General features: G+C 51.7%; 1 protein-coding gene across 6 annotated transcripts in view; it reads left to right on the top strand.

Annotated features, from left to right (window-relative positions):
• Nucleotides 1–18,712, top strand: part of LOC140408299 (netrin receptor UNC5C-like) — a 452,196-nt gene that overhangs the window by 318,671 nt on the left and 114,813 nt on the right. For all 6 annotated transcript variants that reach the window (XM_072495295.1, XM_072495296.1, XM_072495297.1 and 3 more), the window contains exon 4: nucleotides 5,648–5,751. In XM_072495295.1, coding sequence (XP_072351396.1) covers nucleotides 5,648–5,751 — 104 coding nt within the window. The remainder of the gene's footprint in view (nucleotides 1–5,647; nucleotides 5,752–18,712) is intronic.

Consider the following 18,712-nt stretch of genomic DNA (forward strand, 5'->3'; position numbering starts at 1 on the left):
GGGCAATTTAGCGTGGCCAAACCACCTACCCTGCATATCTTTGGGTTGTGGGGGCGAAACCCACGCAAAGACGGGGAGAATGTGCAAACTCCGCACATTCAGTGACCCAGGGCCGGGATCGAACCTGTGACCTCGGCGCCGTGAGGCAGCAGTGCTAACCACTGCACCACCGTGCTGCCCTTGCTAGTCAAGTTAATGACACGTTTCCCCCCCCTTTGAAAAAAGAAATGTCTTAATCATTTCTCAACCCCATCCTTCTTAGTTCTATCTTATTAAATATTACAAAATTCAAGAGAATGCATTAACTGAGAAGATACCCCAGAAATTTTCACCATGTTCCCAAATGTCCAATTTATACTGGGACTAACACGTTCGGAATGACGTTTTCTGTTCTGGCCACATAAAAGATTTTTTTCTAAGTTACATGGTGTGCACTCCCGTCACAATATCTGGATGTACCAATCTTGAGATTTCTCCAGAAATGTTCAAACGATTGGAGTCCGCACATATGATAGTTTCTGCTGGGTTGCTGGCAAAATAAATCTCGAAATGTCGTAACGCCAGTACCAAACTTGAGCTCTATTGTCTGGTGGTGGGATCCAGGACATCCCAAATGACCTGTATTTTTGCATCTCCTGGTGTCATTTGACCATGTCCAGGAATCTGGACCATGGACCATGTTCACGAAGTGGCAAATGAAATACAATGTGGAAAAGTGTGAGGTTATGCACTTTGGAAGGAGGAATTAAGGCATAGACTATTTTCTGTATGGGGAAATGCTTCGGAAAACACAAGCACAAAGGGACTTGGGAGTCCTTGTTCACGATTCTCTTAAGGTTAACGTGCAGGTTCAGTCGGCAGTTAAGAAGGCAAATGCAATGTTAGCATTCATGTCAAGAGGGCTAGAATACAAGACCAGGGATGTACTTCTGAGGCTGTATAAGGCTCTGGTCAGACCCCATTTGGAGTATTGTGAGCAGTTTTGGGCCCCTTATCTAAGGAAGGATGTGCTGGCCTTGGAAAGGGTCCAGAGGAGGTTCATAAGTATGATCCCTGGTTTGAAGAACTTGTCGTATGAGGAACGTTTGAGGACTCTGGGTCTGTACTCGTTGTTGTTTAAAAGGATGAGAGGGGATCTTATTGAAACTTACAAGATACTGCGAGGCCTGGATGGAGTGACTGTGGAGAGAATGTTTCCACTTGTAGGAAAAACTAGAACCGGAGGTCACCATCTCAGACTAAAGGGTCGATCCTTTAAAACAGAGATGAGGAGGAATTTCTTCAGCCAGAGGGTGGTGAATCTGTGGAACTCTTTGCTGCAGAAGGCTGTGGAGGCCAAATCACTGAGTGTCTTTAAGACAGAGATAGATAGGTTCTTGGTTAATAAGGGGATCAGGGGTTATGGGGAGAAGGCAGGAGAATGGGGATGAGAAAATATCAGCCATGATGGAATGGCGGAGCAGACTCGATGGGCCGAGTGGCCTAATGTCTTATGGTCTTACGTCCCTCTATGTGTCCCAGATATGAAATCTTTGGTCTTACAAATTCGCTTTCTACTGGCGTTATCACACGATTGGCTTTGTCTAACACTTCCTTTTGGTGGTGTTGATGCTCTTCCCAACTCACCACAAAGTCACTAATGTATACGGCGCAGTGGCTCACAGTCCTGTGCGGGGCAAAGCAGAAGCGGGTGGTGCAGTGGGCTGGAGCTGGTATACGCATATACCAGGACTTTACAGTGGAGCTGGCGAGGAGGCGGGCTGCCTTCAGCCGGGTGAAGAAGGCACTGTACATCAGCAAGGTGCAGTGCGGCATAGTATATCCAGCTAAGTTGAGGGTGACCTACAAATCCGAGGACTTCTTTTTTGGGATGGCGGAAGCAGCGGAGGAGTTTGCGAAGGCAGAAGGACTATGGCAGAATTGAGAAATGGGACTGAGAGCGGGTCGTGTACCGATGTAGCCTCGTGTAACTTTATTTTTTCACTGCGTGTTGGTGTATGTACTAAATGAGTCAACGCTGTATATATTTGGACAAGGGAAGAGTTAGGACTTTCATTTGCAATGATAGTTCTTTGGGGCTTGGGTGTGTATGCGGGGTTGTATGCTAAAGGGGATTTCCTGGTTTTCCTGGGACTGGCCAAGGGGGAAGGAGACCCAGGCAGGGGCCTCCACGCTGGCCAGTTTCAGCCGGCCAGTGAAAGGGGGTGAAGTGGGGGGAGGGGCTGCGGCCATCGGAGCCTGACACTTCAGAGTCTTGACCGGGGTGAAAAGTTGGGGGAAGGAACTGAGGTTGGGGGGAGGAGTTTACAAGAGGAAGTGGAGGGGAGGAGTCTTGGAGGGGGAGGGGAGGAGTCTGGGAAGGTGGGTGCGGGGGTCTACAATACAAGGGTGTCATTCACGGTACACTTTTGGGGATTGGATGGCGTTCAATATTGGGGGGGGGGGGGTTGGGGGGGTGGATGTCAATGGTGACCATGGGCGATTCCTGATTCCTTTATCTTTTTTCCTTTTTTCCTCCTGGGGAGGGTTTGTTTTGTTTAATGCTTATATTGTCATGCGGGCCGTTGTTTTGGGGGTGGTGGGATCGTTGTTGTTCATAAGGGGATTGACATTGTATTAATTTCCGTTCACTGTTTGTTGGTGGGGTGTAAATTCTGAAGAAAATGTGAAAATGGAGAATAAAAATATTTTACAAAAAGAGACGAGGTGAGGCGGTTGGTGTCAGAAGTTGATGTGGTGAAATATCCTGCAAGAAAGTGTCCAATCAGACTTGGCTCCCTATTAGTGTGCTGTTTTGGAAAGTAATGCATTCTTTTTAAATAGTTACGCAGTATCTCCTTTGCCCATTGGCTGCATTTTCCCCGCAGCGGCAATAAACTGAAGTTGTGATGAATTCACGTCATTGTTTACATACAGCCGCTGATAGCAGGAACTAATTTTCCAGCTCCTGCTAATCAGGACAAACGTGACTCATTGACGCTTTCTAGAAGTGACATACATTCATACACAGGAACCCAGGGCGCAATTCTCCCAGCCCCACGCGGGGACCAGTGTGGGGGCCAGAATCACTAGTGCCCGCACCCGTTTCACGCCATGGCAAATTTTGCCACTGTATGAGGCTGGGCCGCCGATTCTCCGGCCCAGATGGGCCGAGCTGCCACGCGGAAAAAACAAGAGTCCCGCCGGCGCCGTCCACACCTGGTCGCTGCCGGCGGGAACTCTGCGTGAAATGTCGGGGGGGCGGCTTGTGGTGGTGGGGGCGGGGGGGCGGCTCCATCCCTGGGGGCGGGGGCCTTCCATGGGGTCTGGCCCGCGATCGGGGCCCACTGATCGGCGGGCCGGCCTCTTCCCCCCCCCCCCCCCCCCCAGGCCTACTTTGTTGCGCGTCCGGCCCCAGAACCCCCGCACCATGTTGTGTCGGGGCCGGCGCGTTCCGTAAAGCCACCGCACAGGCGCGGGTTGGCACTCCAGCACCGTGCTGGACCAGTGTGGGGGCCAGAATCACTAGTGCCCGCACCCGTTTCACGCCATGGCAATGCCTCATCCAATCACTGTTGGTTTGCTAGCCAATCAGCCCACTTTTCTCCTGAAATATAAATCATTGCGATTGTTTGAAATTTGGCATTCTTGTATTTGTCCCAGTGAGTGCAACATGCGAAGTTTCAGCAACATGCCTCTCCTTTCAGTAACTGTCATGATTTTCATGTGGTTGGGCCCTTAATTGGTATGGGGACAGGGGGGAGGAGGGCCGACGTCTTGGCCTTTGCCTCCTCAGTGGCCGAGAGGTGAACGCTGCTTGGGTGGAGGTCGGCAGTACCACGCAAGGCCTCGGAATGGCTGGGAGACCTGGCAGAATTCCTGAGGTTGGAAAAGATTAAATATACCTTGAGTGGGTCGAAGCAAAGGTTATATCCCAGGTGGATGATGTTCGTCGCTTTCCTTAAGGACCTGTCCATGGCCAGCAGTTGGGGAATGGGAAGGGTTAGAAGAGGGGGTGAGGGAGGGAGAATAGTCGGGCTGGGGGGATGGGGGCTTTAGTGTCATAGAATTTACAGTGCAGAAGGAGGCCATTCGGCCCATCGAGTCTGCACCGGCCCTTGGACAGAGCACCCTATCTAAGCCCGCACCTCCATCCCGTCCCAATAACCCAACCTAACTTTTTTTTTGACATTAAGGGGAATTTATCATGGCCAATGCACCTAACCCGCACATCCTTGGACAGTGGGAGGAAACCGGAGCACCCGGAGGAAACCCACGCACACACGGGGAGAAGGTGCAGACTCCGCACAGGCAGTGACCCAAGCCGGGAATCGAACCCGGGTCCCTGCCGCTATGAAGCAACGGTGCTAACCACTGTTGCTACTGGGTCGTTATGGTTACTTTGTTAAAATAAAAATGACAAACTGTTTGTATTATATAGTTATGCCTTTGTTTGCAAGAATTTGATGTTTGGAATAAAATACATTTTGTTTTGGACTCTCAAAGCTGGAGGGCCAGTCGGAGGACTTTTAGATTCACACCTGGCTGCAGAACATGGTAACTGGAAGGGCACCTCCAAAATAAGTTTCAACCACTTAGCGAGCCGGATTACCCGTCCACCTGGTGGGGGTGGGCACCCTTCCTCAGCCCCGGAACTGCGTCGGCCAAAGTGGCCAATATCGGGAACGGGGTCAGCAAGCCTGCCTGTTGGCTGGCCTCACATTTTCCAGGCACCGGTCCTGACATTTGCGGAGCCAGGAAACCAGCCCCGTGTCCGCGTTTCAACAACGCCACATCACCCCGGTGATTGAAGCCAAGCCCCTGCGGCTGTCAAACGTTGGCAATGAGAGTACGGGAGAAAAATTAAAAAGTCATCCCCGTGTCTTTCCCAATGGAAGCTGACAAGTGATCACATCAATGCTCCAACGAATAGGACTTTGCTCAGTTTTGAAAGTGCAATGAATCAAAGCAAATCGTGTCCTTTCATCTCTCGCCAGAAAAAGAAAACGCTTTGCAGCATTTCAGGAATCACTACAAAGTCTGAACCAATTTATGTCCGACATTGTAGAGCCCCATAACCCGCTCTGGCCTTCCCGTACCAGCTGGGCACTGGGAATGGATAGGGTGCGGGACTAGTTACATTACCCTCGCAGGCAGTTAGCATGGGCTCAATGGACTAAATAATAATAATCTTTTATTGTCAGGAGTATGAAGTTACTGTGAAAAGCCCATCGTCGCCACATTTCGGCGCCTGTCCGGGTAAGCTGGTACGGGAATTGAACCTGCGCTGCTGGCCTTGTTCTGCATCGCAAACCAGCTATCGAGCTCACTGAGCTTTCCGCTGTGACCATTTCCTGTTCACCATTACCGATAGCAGTCTTTAAATTCCGATCTTATTTAGTCACGTGGATTCAGGCCCGCAAGCCGGGATTTGATCTCTGACCTCCCAGTTTGGCAGCCAAAGTTGCTGAATTGCCACTCCAGTATAAACCACTGCGCCACCGTACCCCTGTCCTGGCCGGCGATACAGACGGCAGCAGAGTCAGCAGGGGACGCGTCAGCTGATGATGATGACCTCTCCAGGCCACATCAGTGCGCCCTCCCTGTACCTGTCTGCAATTACTGCTGAAAACTTAAAGGTTAATGATGTGTCTCATCTGTTGTTCAGATCTGCGGAAGACCTTTGAACAGGAGCCATTAGGGAAAGAGGTATCAATGGAGCAGGAGGTACTACTTCAATGTCGCCCCCCTGAAGGCATCCCATTGGCTGAGGTGAGTTTCTCGAAGAGGTATCTTCAACTACAATTGGTGTGCTGTGCCACCATGGCCTTTGCTCTGAGGTTACAACGAAGCCATCATTTTAAATAAATTGAACCTAACGTGATTAATGAGTTGCAATAAAGTACTTACTTTGTGCTTCTGGCTGAAAAGGTTGATTGGGAAAGATTAATGGATTTGAATCCAGTTGAAACATGTGACTAGGTTGCACTTAAGCCAAAGTTTCTTGATTTAAGTAAACCCCAAGTGCAGCATTGTGTGGGTGACTTTGATCGAAAGCTCTTTTCTAAAGCTTTGACGTCTCCCCATTCTTGAAAGGTGTTCTGCACCTTTTGATTGCAAGGATCTCCTTGGCCCTCTGTGGAACAGACAGTTGCCAACTCTAGTTGGACATATTCCTGGAGGTTCCAACACATGACCTCCTGTTGCCAACTCCCCTCCTCCGCCTTCCTGCCATGAGCCATCTGACACACCAAGCTTCACAGTGCCCAATTCGAAAGTGAGTAAAATTTCCATTACCCAATTGGATGATTCTTGGCCCTGAAATAAGGGCCCTACCAATTTTCTCCTGGGCTTGCTCGTCTTGAAAACCGACCTTTAGTTTCCAGAGACTCCAGGGCGGTCCTGGAGGGTTGGCAACCCAAATGGACGCAGGCCAGTTTTGGTTCCGTCTCGGAGATTATAACATTTCCGCGCCAGAAAACGCGGCTGGTGGACAGGAGAATCGCACCCTTAGATTCTATTGAATTGAACCTGACTGGGAACTAACATGTGGGTGGCATGGTGGAGTAGTGGTTAGCACTGCTGCCTCACAGCTCCAGGGTCAAGGGTTCAACTCCGGCCTCGGGTGACTGTGTGGAGTTTGCACCTTCTCCCCGTGTCTGCGTGGGTTTCCTCCGGGTGCTCCGGTTTCCTCTCACAATCCAAAGATGTGCAGATTAGGTGGCTTGGCCATGCTAAATCGCCCCTTAGTGTCCAAAAGGTTAGGTGGGGTTACTGGGTTATAGGATAAGGTGGAGGTGTGGGCTTAAGTGGGATGCTCTTTTTAAGGTTTGGTGCAGACTCGATGGGCTGAATGGCCTATGATTCTGTGATTCTATGGGTAGGAACACCAGTCTTCTTTGGATTCAGGAGATGTACTCGGTACCCTCAATAATTTAGGGAGGGAATTCCAGAGCTTAGCAGTTAGACAGATGAAAACGCAGCTACTGATAGTGGAGTGATTAAAATTGGGGATGTTCAGAAGGCCAATCTTAGAGTGCAGATATCCCAGAGGGTTGTGGAGCCAGAGGACATCACAGAGACGGGGAGAGGCAAGGCAGTGGAGGGATTTGCAAACAAGGATGAGAATTCCAAACTCAGTCAGAATTCAACATGGAGCTCCAATCCTCCTCCCCGCTGTCTTCCCAAGCACAAGACCAACATGTTCCCTCAGCATTTAGGCACGTGTCCATCACCAGACCTCAAGAGATTCAGACCCAATGCAAAAGGTTGTCAGCATTTTGATGCCACTGCAGCCCTTCCCCAGCCATTCCCGTGGAGATATTTATCAATCACTAATCCTCTGGAATACAATACATATCCATTTTCCTTTCACTGCCACCAGTAGGATGCCTAGCCTTCTCTCTGACCATTGGTGTTGAGAGGCTCGAGTTTGTACAGCCCGTTGTGGGATTCGCTAATTATGTTGAAACTCTGAAAAAATGCAAACAATCTGGTCATACATAGAATCGTAGAATTTACAGTGCAGAAGGAGGATATTCGGCTCATCAAGTCTGTACCGGCCCTTGGAAATAGCACCCTACCCAAGCCCACACCTACAACCTGGGTCTTCTTAACCCAGTAACCCCACCCCACCTTTTTGGACACTAAGGGCAATTTAGCATGGCCAATCCACCTAACCTGCGCATCTCTGGACTCTGGGAGGAAACCGGAGCACCCGGAGGAAACCCACGCAGACACGGGGAGAACGTGCAGCCTCCGCCCAGACAGTGACCCAAGCCGGGAATCAAACCTGGGACCCTGGAGCTGTGAAGCAACTGAGCTAACCACAGTGCTACCGTGCTGCCAATGTCTGAAAATGTATTCTTTGGACACGACACTTTAATAAATGCGGAAATGAAAGACCAAAGGACAGCTGTCAGTTTAATGTACTTTTAAGAAGTGAATTCTCATATTCTGAGTGTCGCTGGCTAGGCCAGCATTTGTTGTGGTGCAGGCTCGATGGGCTGAATGGCCTCCTTCTGCACTGCAGTGATTCTATGAGAGAGTGTCACTTGCTAAGGAAAATCCCATCCCTGGTTCTATCAAATCTAGTTTATTCCAGCATTTGTTGTCAATTGCTAATTGCAAGGTGGTGGTGAGCTGCCTGCTTGAACCGCTGCAGTGCATGTGGTGTAGGTACACCCACAGTCCTATTGGAGAGGGAGGCTCATGACTTTGGCCCAACGACAGTGAAGGAGTGGCGATATATTTTCAATTCAGGATGTACTTGGTTACGTTCTGATGCACCTCTGCCTTTGTTCTTCTAAAAGGGCACAGGTATGGGAGGAGAGATAATCCTGGTTTGACTGGAATAAACTAGATTTGATAGAACCAGGTATGGGATCTTCCTTAGCAAGTGACACTCTCTCATAGAATCCCTACAGTGCAGATGGAGGCCATTCAGCCCATCGGGTCTGCACCATCCCTCGGAAAGAGCACCCGAACTAAGCCCACGCCACCACCCTATCCCCATAACCCAGTAACCCCGCCTAACCTTTTGGACACCAAGGGGCAATTTAGCATGACCAAACCACCTAACCTGCACATCTTTGGACTGTGGGAGGAAACCGGAGCACCCGGAGGAAACCCACGCAGGCACGGGGAGAACGTGCAGAGTTCGCACAGACAGTGACCCAAGGCTGGATTGAACACGGGTCCCTGGTGCTGTGAGGCAGCAGTGCCAACCACTGCTCCGCCCTACCTGTTGATTACTTTTACATATTATATTGTGGCCACATCTACAACCTTTATGAGAATCTATAATTCTTAGTATAACCTTGTGTTTTTGTTACCTCTCGACTTAACAATTCTTACAAACACCAGGCTGACCTCCAGCATTCCAATCTGATCTCGGTAAGCCCCCCCTCCCCCCTCCACCATACTTGCACAAAGAACATTCACATTTACGGGCAGCACGGTAGCACAAGTGGCTAGCACTGTGGCTTCACAGTGCCAGGGTCCCAGGTTCGATTCCCCGCTGGGTCACTGTCTGTGCGGAGTCTGCACGTCCTCCCCGTGTCTGCATGGGTTTCCTCCGGGTGCTCCGGTCTCCTCCCACAGTCCAAACACGTGCAGGTTAGGGGGATTGGCCATGCTAAATTGCCCTTAGTGTCCAAAAAAAAGGTTAGGAGGGGTTATTGGGTTACGGGGGTAGGGTGGAAGTGAGGGCTTAAGTGGGATGATGCAGTCTCGATGGGCCGAATGGCCTCCTTCTGCACTGTATGTTCCATGTTCTATGTTACAGTCTTACAGACTCAACATTGAGTTCACCAACTTTAGACAGTAAAGTTTCCATTCCATCCTCAGCCACCCGCACCCCACTGCCCGTCTCTGTAATCTCCAGCCCTCTGAGATATCTGCGTTCCTCTAATTCCAGGCTCCGAAACAGGCCTCATTTGAATCGCTTCACCATCGGTGGCTTTCGTTCCAGCCACTTTGCCCCTGATTCCTGGAACTCCCTTCCCCAAATCTCTCCATCCGTCTCCCTCTTGAATTCGAAACACTCCTTCTCCAATGGGCCATCTGTCCTAATGCCGCCTTCCGCAGAATATTCTGTTTTATAATGCTCCTGTGAAGTGTCTCCGGAGATCTAATGATGCGGAAAGGCGCCATGAATATATAAGTTGTTGTTGGCGCTGTTTGAGCAACGGCGTGAGAAAATACTACAAAGCCATGCAACGCCAAGCTGGTTGTTAGCCGTGTCCTCTCGAAAATAACATGATTTTCTTTAGCTCAGACCTTTTTAATTATTAAACGTTATCTGCGCCTTAACCTCAGACATGTTTTCCCTTCTTCCCGCACAGATCTGCATATTGCTAAAATATTGAAGAGCATTATTTTTTCCTCATTGAATAAATCAACAATGTTTGTTCATCACCCAGGTTTACCCATTTAGGCGACACAGAGAAATGCGAAGGTTGAATTATTGATTACTCCTCTTGCCACTTTTCCTTCATATTCAAATTGGGAACACTCCCGTGTCGTGATTTTCCCGCGACTCCGAATGGGAGTGCATCTGGGAATGTTTATGTTTAACCTTTTGAGGATAATCAGGGGATTTACAGTGAAGTGCTGGCCGTCACTCTCTCTCACTCAGCATATGAGTGAGTTCAGTGCATCTGGAAAACATGAGGAGGCCGTCTCCCATGCCGGCCTAGATTTTATCAGTGGGAATCTGATACAGCCTGTCACAGGCGCAGCCAGCATGGTTTGCAAGGGGCCTGACGGAAGTCTTTCGATGCGTTGCGTCGGCATTGGCTCTTTTTACAAGAGCGGTCCCGAAAGCAATGCCGTTGCCGCACATACTGGATACCCGCAGGCTGGCATCAAATACAAGCCTGGCACTCGAGGACGAACCCTCATCCGTCAGCTTATGGTGCATCACTCTGTCCAGACAGCTTCGAGGCTGCAGTATGGTTAATAGCAGCCTGCATCTAAATAAATAAAATAAATAAATAACCTTTATTGTCACAAGTAGACTTACATTAACACTGCAATGAGGTTACTGTGAAAAGCCCCTGGTGGCCACTTCCTCTGCTTCAGGTATTTGATTCCATTTTCCCTCTTAAGGTTAGCCGCCGGGATAAACCTTCCGGCCCCACCTGCTGTGGGAATCATCACTGGGGTGGTGTGGTGGGGGGGGGGGGTGAACAATTTGATGGACCACTGATAGGTCTGTTGGCCTCAGGCGGGAATTTCCAGTCCTGGGGTGGCTGAGATTATGTTATGGGGCAGGGTTTAGAGAACCCCAAAGTGTAGCACTGAGTTCACCTGACCCACAACTTTGAATAGATTGTGGTATGGGGAGCACACGGCCCACTCTACAGGTGTGGGACAGCAGAAATGGAAAAGTATTTTTTAAAGCAAAACAATGTTTATTCTATGAACTCAAGTTAACCTTTTTAAAACATGCAGTGAACATCTTAGCAACCATTAGCAACAATGATGGCATGATAGCACAGTGGTTAGCACTGTTGCTTCACAGCGCCAGGGTCCCAGGTTCGATTCCCGGCTTGGGTCACTGTGCGGAGTCTGCACATTCTCCCCGCGTCTCCCCGGGTTTCCTCCGGGTGCTCCGGTTTCCTCACACAAGTCCTGAAAGGCGTGCGGGTTAGGCGGATTGGTCATGATAAATTGCCCTTAGTGTCCAAAAAGGTTAGGTCTTTCTGGGTGACGGGGATAGGGTGGAGGTGTGGGCTTAAGTAGGGTGCTCTTTCCAATGCCCGGTGCAGACTGAATGGGCCGAATGGCTTCCTTCTAGGGCAGCACGGTAGCATTGTGGATAGCACAAGTGCGTCACAGCTCCAGGGTCTCAGGTTCGATTCCGGCTTGGGTCACTGTGCGGAATCTGCACATCCTCCCCGTGTCTGCGTGGGTTTCCTCCGGGTGCTCCGGTTTCCTCCCACAGTCCAAAGATGTGCATGTTAGGTGGATTGGCCATGATAAATTGCCCTTAGTGTCCAAAATTGCCCTTAGTGTTGGGTGGGGTTACTGGATTAAGGGGATAGGGCGGAGGTGTTGACCTTGGGTAGGGTGCTCTTTCCAAGAGCCGGTACAGACTCGATGGGCCGAATGGCTTCCTTCTGCACTGTAAATTCTATGATTAATTCAAATACAACCCCCAAAGAATACAACAGTAAGTAATCCTTTAAGCTTTCCTTTTAACATCCATAAGACTTAAAACACCTTTTACCAGAAGCACATCATGTTAAAGTCACTACTGTTATTAGTTTTAAATCACTAGGATCGATTTACAGTCTTTAGATTACAGAGGGAGACTCTAATACACCTTCTGGCTGTGACTGCAGCTATCTAGCTCTGAAAACGAAACTAAAACACACCCTGCAGCAAACAGCCTAAAACGAAAGTAAAAAGCTGACAGGCAGCCCAGCTCCACCCACTCTCTGACATCGCTGCAGTAATATGAGCAGCCAAACATTTCTTAAAGCGACATGACACCCGCCCATTTGTCTCCGGTACTTAATATATTTTCTTTTCAAAAAGATTTTATTAAGGCATTTGTAATTTTTCAAAAAGTTAACATAACAGCCCCCCATCCAACAACCATACCCGGCCAACATGGCTGACCCACACACAGTTCCCCAGTCCCTGCTCCTCCACTCACTGATCCTGCCTGAACTATCTCCCTCTACCCGCCCCCCCCCGCCCCCCCCCCCACCCCCCCAGCAAACCCCTCCCCCAAATCGTATCTGCTGACAGCTTAGTTTTCTCCAAAGAAGTTGATAAACCGCTGCCACCTCCGGTCGAACCCCAACGTCAAACCTCTCAAGGCGAACTTAACATTCTCAAGCCTGAGGAACCCGGCCATGTCACTAACCCAGACCCCCTATTTCGGGGGCTCCGAGTACCTCCATGCCAATAAGTCCGGCACATAATTTTAACCTGCACTATGCGGCAGGGTCCCAGGTTCAATTCCCGGCTCGGGTCACAGTCTGTGCGGGGTCTGCACGATAGGGTGGAGGTGTGGGCTTAAGTAGGGTGCTCTTTCCAATGCCCGGTGCAGACTGAATGGGCCGAATGGCTTCCTTCTAGGGCGGCACGGTAGCATTGTGGATAGCACAAGTGCTTCACAGCTCCAGGGTCTCAGGTTCGATTCCAGCTTGGGTCACTGTGCGGAGTCTGCACATCCTCCCCGTGTCTGTGTGGGTTTCCTCCGGGTGCTCCGGATTCCTCCCACAAGTCCCGAAAGACGTGCTTGTTAGGTGAACTGGACATTCTGAATTCTCCCTCAGTGTATCCGAACAGGCGCCGGAATGTGGTGACTAGGGGCTTTTCACAGTAACTTCATTGCAGTGTTAATGTAAGACTACTTGTGACAATAAAGTTTGTTAAAATTAAAACTAAAAACACATTGGATTAGCTGTGTTTTATCCAACTCGCCCCACAGTTCTTTAAGGGGCACAGAAAGAGATGGGGTGGAGGTGTCAGGGAGGGGAGGGACAGGGGCTCCTGGTACTTTGGGGTTCCCACATGCCAGCTCAAGGTGGGATCTATTTCTTCAGTGTTCCTGGGCTACCAGAATAGCAGTCATTGGCTCCGCCTGGTGGTCAGTGTGGGGATTGTGATTAGAAAGCCAAAGAAAGACTTTTAAATGTTACCTCACTGCAGGTGGGGTACATCTCAGAATCATGGAACTTACACTGCAGAAGGAGGCCATTCGGCCCAACGAGTTTGCACCGGCCCTTGGAAAGACTACCCTACATAAACCCACGTCTCCACCCTATCCCCGTAATCCAGTAACCCCACCTAACCTTTTGGACACTAAGAGAAATTTAGCGTGGCCAATCCACCTAACCTGCACGTCTTTGGACTGTGGGAGGAAACCGGAGCACCCGGAGGAAACCCACGCACACACGGGGAAAACGTGCAGACTCCGCACAGACAGTGACCCACGCCGGGAATCAAGGGCGGAATTGAACTTGGTCCCTGCAGTGGGAGATGCTTGTGAGGGCGTGCCCTGCCAACTCGCATACCCATGGCACAAGGGGCGAGGGAAAACCCCTGTCCCACAAGTTTCCAGCTCCTTACTCATAGCAGCAAATAGCTGTACCAGGCACACCAGCAGCCCTACCCTGCCTGGGATTCCAACCCGGCAATTTGTTCAGAGCTAAGTCTAGATTTGGCTGGAGACCGCTCATCACTTGTGCCACAAAGTAAACACCAGCAACTCTACAGCTGAGCATTGTCAATGCCAAGGGAACATTTATTCCTGACATTCAGCAGGAAAAGGCACGAATCATTTGGAAAGGGCGCATAGTAAAACAAATGTTGAGGCCAAGGACAGTTCTTGTCAAACTATTTTCCAACATTACTCCATTTCAGTGTGAAAGTTAATGTGGGACCAAATGCCAACAATTACAAAAAGCAATAAAGCAGCATCGTAACATTCAGTATATGATTATTAAAGGTTGCCGATTGTAGATCAATATAAATCTGTGTTTTCCAAGTATTTTGTATAAATGTTATTATTTTATGCACTCCACTACTTCATTTGGGCCACTCTAGCTCATGGACCTTAAGCAGGCAGCTGTCTGTGTCCCCCAGTGTGAGTGGGGCATCCACAAGGAGCAGCCCGTGGCCCAGAGAGGGGGGGAAAGAAACTGAGTGACCAGCACAGCAGGGCAAGGCCGGGGCTGGGTCAGATGCTGCCATACCTTGGAGCAGGGGGAGATTCTGACCCCGTTCACTGTTTATGAGACCCCGCATTGCGAGGACAGGAAACAGAAATCGGGGCCGTTTACGGGTCCTGAACACACGCCCAGGGAGAAACTGTAGTAAGTCCCGAGTTTCATGGGGGTGACCAGTTGATTGACGTGGAGATGAGCTTGTCTGGATCTGGATCAGCGGTCGGACCGATTTAAGCTGACCTTAGAAGATATTCTCGTGGCTGCTTTATGGCTGCTGGTACTGCAGAGTGAGAGATCATGGAATCATTGAATCCCTGCAGTGCAGAAGGAGGCCATTCAGCCCATCAAGTCAGCACTGATCATGCTGTGAACCTGCACATATCTGAAAGAACACCATACCTAGGCCTATCCCCCACCCTAACCCCACGATCCCGTCTAACCGCTGGACACGAAGGGGCAATTTAGCATGGCCAATCCACCTAACCCGCACACATCATTCGACCTGCACAACTTCCTCCTTAACAAACCCACAGTGAGCACTGCAACAGCTCAATTGGTGTGAATCAGGAACTGGGCAGATTCCTCCCCATGCCCTGGAGGACATAGATGTTCCGGGGACTAATGTCAGGAAACTGACATGTGAGCCTTGTCAGTATTCTGGAGCCCCATCAGACTCGGCAAAACCTGAAACTCCTGGTGAAGGGGACGAATATTTGGGCGGGAATGAAGTGTGGAGAGGGAGTTGGAATCTGCCACCAATGGTGCATTGTTGAGAAGGGTGAGGTGCACGAGAGGATATACACAGAATAGAGAGTCTGAGGGGCTTTCTTTGAGCTGGAGCAGGATACAGATATAAAGAACAGGGTGCGGACATGGAGGGGTCAGCACATGCGACTGATAATGCTACGTTTGGGGCATATGGAGACACTGACAGAGCCTGAACGGGGGGTGGATCATGGTGCGACATAAGTGAGAAGCAGAGGGAAGGTAATGTAACAGAGGGGGCTGCAATGGACGGTATTTTCCAGGTGATGGGAATGGGTCCTCACATGGAGATCAAGCAAATTGTGAACAGTCTCTGGGAATGGTTGAGACATTGAGCGGGTGGGAAGAAATGCTGCGACAGGGGGAGTAGATGCTGTGACGGAGGGAGTAGACGCTGCGTCGGGGGGAGTACACGCTGTGACGGGGGGAGTAGACACTGTGATGGGGGGAGTAGACACTGTGACGGGGGAGTAGACACTGTAACGGGGGGAGTAGACACTGTGACGGGGGGAGTAGACACTGTGACGGGGGAAGTAGACACTGTGACGGGGGGAGTAGACACTGTGACGGGGGGAGTAGACACTGTGACGGGGGAGTAGACGCTGCGTCGCGGGGAGTACATGCTGTGACGGGGGGAGTAGACACTTTGACAGGCGGAGTAGACACTGTGACGGGGGGAGTAGACACTGTGACCGGGGAGCAGACACTGTGACGGGGGAGTAGACACTGTGACGGGGGAGTAGACACTGTGACGGGAGAGTAAACACTGTGACGGGGGAATAGACACTGTGACGGGGAGTAGACACTGTGACGGGGGATTAGACACTGTGACGGGGGAGTAGACACTGTGACGGGGGAGTAGACACTGACGGGGGGAGTAGACAATGACAGGGGGAGTAGTCGCTGTGACAAGGAAGTAGATGCTGTGACGGGGGAGTAGACACTGTGACAGGGAGGAGTAGGCACTGTGATGGGGGGAGTAGACACGGTGACGGGGGGAGCAGACGCTTTTACGGGGGGAGTAGGCACTGTGACGGGGGAGTAGGCACTGTGATGGGGGGAGTAGACACGGTGACGGGGGGAGCAGACGCTTTTACGGGGGGAGTAGGCACTGTGACGGGGGAGTAGGCACTGTGACGGGGGAGTAGGCACTGTGACGGGGGGAGTAGACACGGTGACGGGGGGAGCAGACGCTTTTAGGGGGGGAGTAGGCACTGTGACGGGGGGAGTAGACACTGTGACAGGGGGAGTAGACACTGTGACGGGGGAGTAGACACTGTGACGAGGGGAGTAGGCACAGTGACGGGGTAGACACTGTGACGGGGGAGTAGACACTGTGACGGGGGGAGTAGACACTGTGACGGGGGGGAGTAGACACTGTGACGGGGGAGTGGACACTGTGACGGGGGGAGTGGACACTGTGACGGGGGAGTAGACACTGTGACGGGGGGAGTAGACACTGTGACGGGGAGTAGACACTGTGATGGGGGAGTAGACACTGTGACGGGGGGAGTAGACACTGTAACGGGGGAGTAGACACTGTAACGGGGGGAGTAGACACTGTGACGGCGGGAGTAGACACTGTGACGGGGGGAGTAGACACTGTGATGGGGGGAGTAGACACTGTGACGGGGGAGTAGACACTGTGACGGGGGGATTAGACACTGTGACGGGGGGAGTAGACACTGTGACGGGGGGAGTAGACACTGTGACGGGGGGAGTAGACACTGTGACGGGGGGAGTAGACATTGTAAGGGGGGAGTAGACACTGTAACGGGGGAGTAGACACTGTGACGGGGGGAGTAGACACTGTGACGGGGGGAGTAGACACTGTGATGGGGAGTAGACACTGAGACGGGAGTATTCACTGTGACGGGGGGAGTAAAGACATTAGACGCTGTGACGGGGGGAGTAGACACTGTGACGGGGAGGAGACACAGTAGACGCTGTGACGGGGGAGTAGACACTATGACGGGGGAGTTGACACAGTAGACGCTGTGACGGGGGGCGTAGACGCTGTGACGGGGGAGTAGACACTGTGACGGGGGAGTAGACACTGTGACGGGGGGTAGACACTGTGACGTGGGAGTAGACGCTGTGACGGGTGAGTAGACACTGTGACGGAGGGAGTAGACACAGTGACGGGGGAGTAGACACAGTCACGGGGGGGTAGACATTGTGACGGGAAGAGTAGACGCTCTGACGGGGGGACTAGACACTGTGACGGGGGAGTAGACACTATGACGGGGGAGTTGACACAGTAGACGCTGTGAGGGGGGGCGTAGACGCTGTGACGGGGGAGTAGACACTGTGACGGGGGGAGTAGACACAGTGACGGGGGGAGTAGACATTGTGACGGGGGGAGTAGACACAGTAGACACTGTAACGGGAGCAGTAGACACTGTGACGGGGGGAGGAGACACTGTGATGGGGGCAGTAGACACTGTGACGGGGGGAGTAGACACAGTGACGAGGGGAATAGACACTGTGACGGGGAGTGTAGACACTGTGACGGGGGGGTAGACACTGTGACGTGGGAGTAGACGCTGTGACGGGTGAGTAGACACTGTGACGGAGGGAGTAGACACAGTGACGGGGGAGTAGACACAGTCACGGGGGGGTAGACATTGTGACGGGAAGAGTAGACGCTCTGACGGGGGGAGTAGACACTGTGACGGGGGAGTTGACGCTGTGACGGGTAGGAGACACTGTGACTGGGGGAGTAGACACTGTGACAGGGGGAGTAGACGCTGTGACGGGGAGGAGACACTGTGACTGGGGGAGTAGACACTCTGACGGGGGAGACGATGCTGTGACAGGGGAGTAGATGCTGTGCTGGGGGGAGTAGACGCTGTGACGGGGAGTGTAGACGTTGTCACGGGGGGAGTAGATGCTGTGACGGGCGAGTAGACGCTGTGACGGGGGGAGTAGACACTGAGACGGGGGGAGTAGACACTGAGACGGGGAGTAGTCACTGTGACGGGGGTATTAGACACAGTAGACACTGTAACGGGGGGAGTAGACACTGTGACGGGGGAGGAAACACAGTAGACACTGTGACGGGGGAGTAGACGCTGTGACGGGGGGAGTAGACACTGTGACGGGGGGAGTAGACACAGTGACGGGGTGACGGGGGGAATAGACACTGTGACGGGGGGAGGAGACACTGTGATGGGGGAGTAGACGCTGTGACGGGTGAGTAGACACTGACGGGGGGAGTAGACACTGACGGGGGGAGTAGACACTGACGGGGGGAGTAGACACTGACGGGGGGAGAAGACACTGACGGTGTGAGTAGACACTGTGACGGGGGGAGTAGACAATGACAGGGGGAGTAGTCGCTGTGACAAGGTAATAGATGCTGGGACGGGGGAGTAGACACGGTGATGGGGAGGAGTAAACTCTGTGACAGGAGGAGTAGACACGGTGAGTGAGGGAGTAGACGCTGTGACGGGGGGAGTAGGCACTGTGACGGGAGGAGTAGACGCTGTGATGGGGGAGGAGACAATGGCGGGGGGAGTAGACACTGTGACGTGGGAGTAGACACTGTGATGGGGAGTAGTCACTGTGACGGGGGGAGTAGACACATTAGACGCTGTGACGGGGGGAGTAGACACTGTGACGGGGAGGAGACACAGTAAACGCTGTGACGGGGCAGTAGACACTATGACGGGGGATTTGACACAGTAGACGCTGTGACGTGGGGAGAAGACGCTGTGACGGGGGATTAGACACTGTGACGGGGGGAGTAGACACAGTGACGGGGTGAGTAGACACTG

This window comes from Scyliorhinus torazame, chromosome 3, assembly GCF_047496885.1.
Source record: "Scyliorhinus torazame isolate Kashiwa2021f chromosome 3, sScyTor2.1, whole genome shotgun sequence".
In the NCBI taxonomy this organism is placed as follows: domain Eukaryota; kingdom Metazoa; phylum Chordata; class Chondrichthyes; order Carcharhiniformes; family Scyliorhinidae; genus Scyliorhinus; species Scyliorhinus torazame.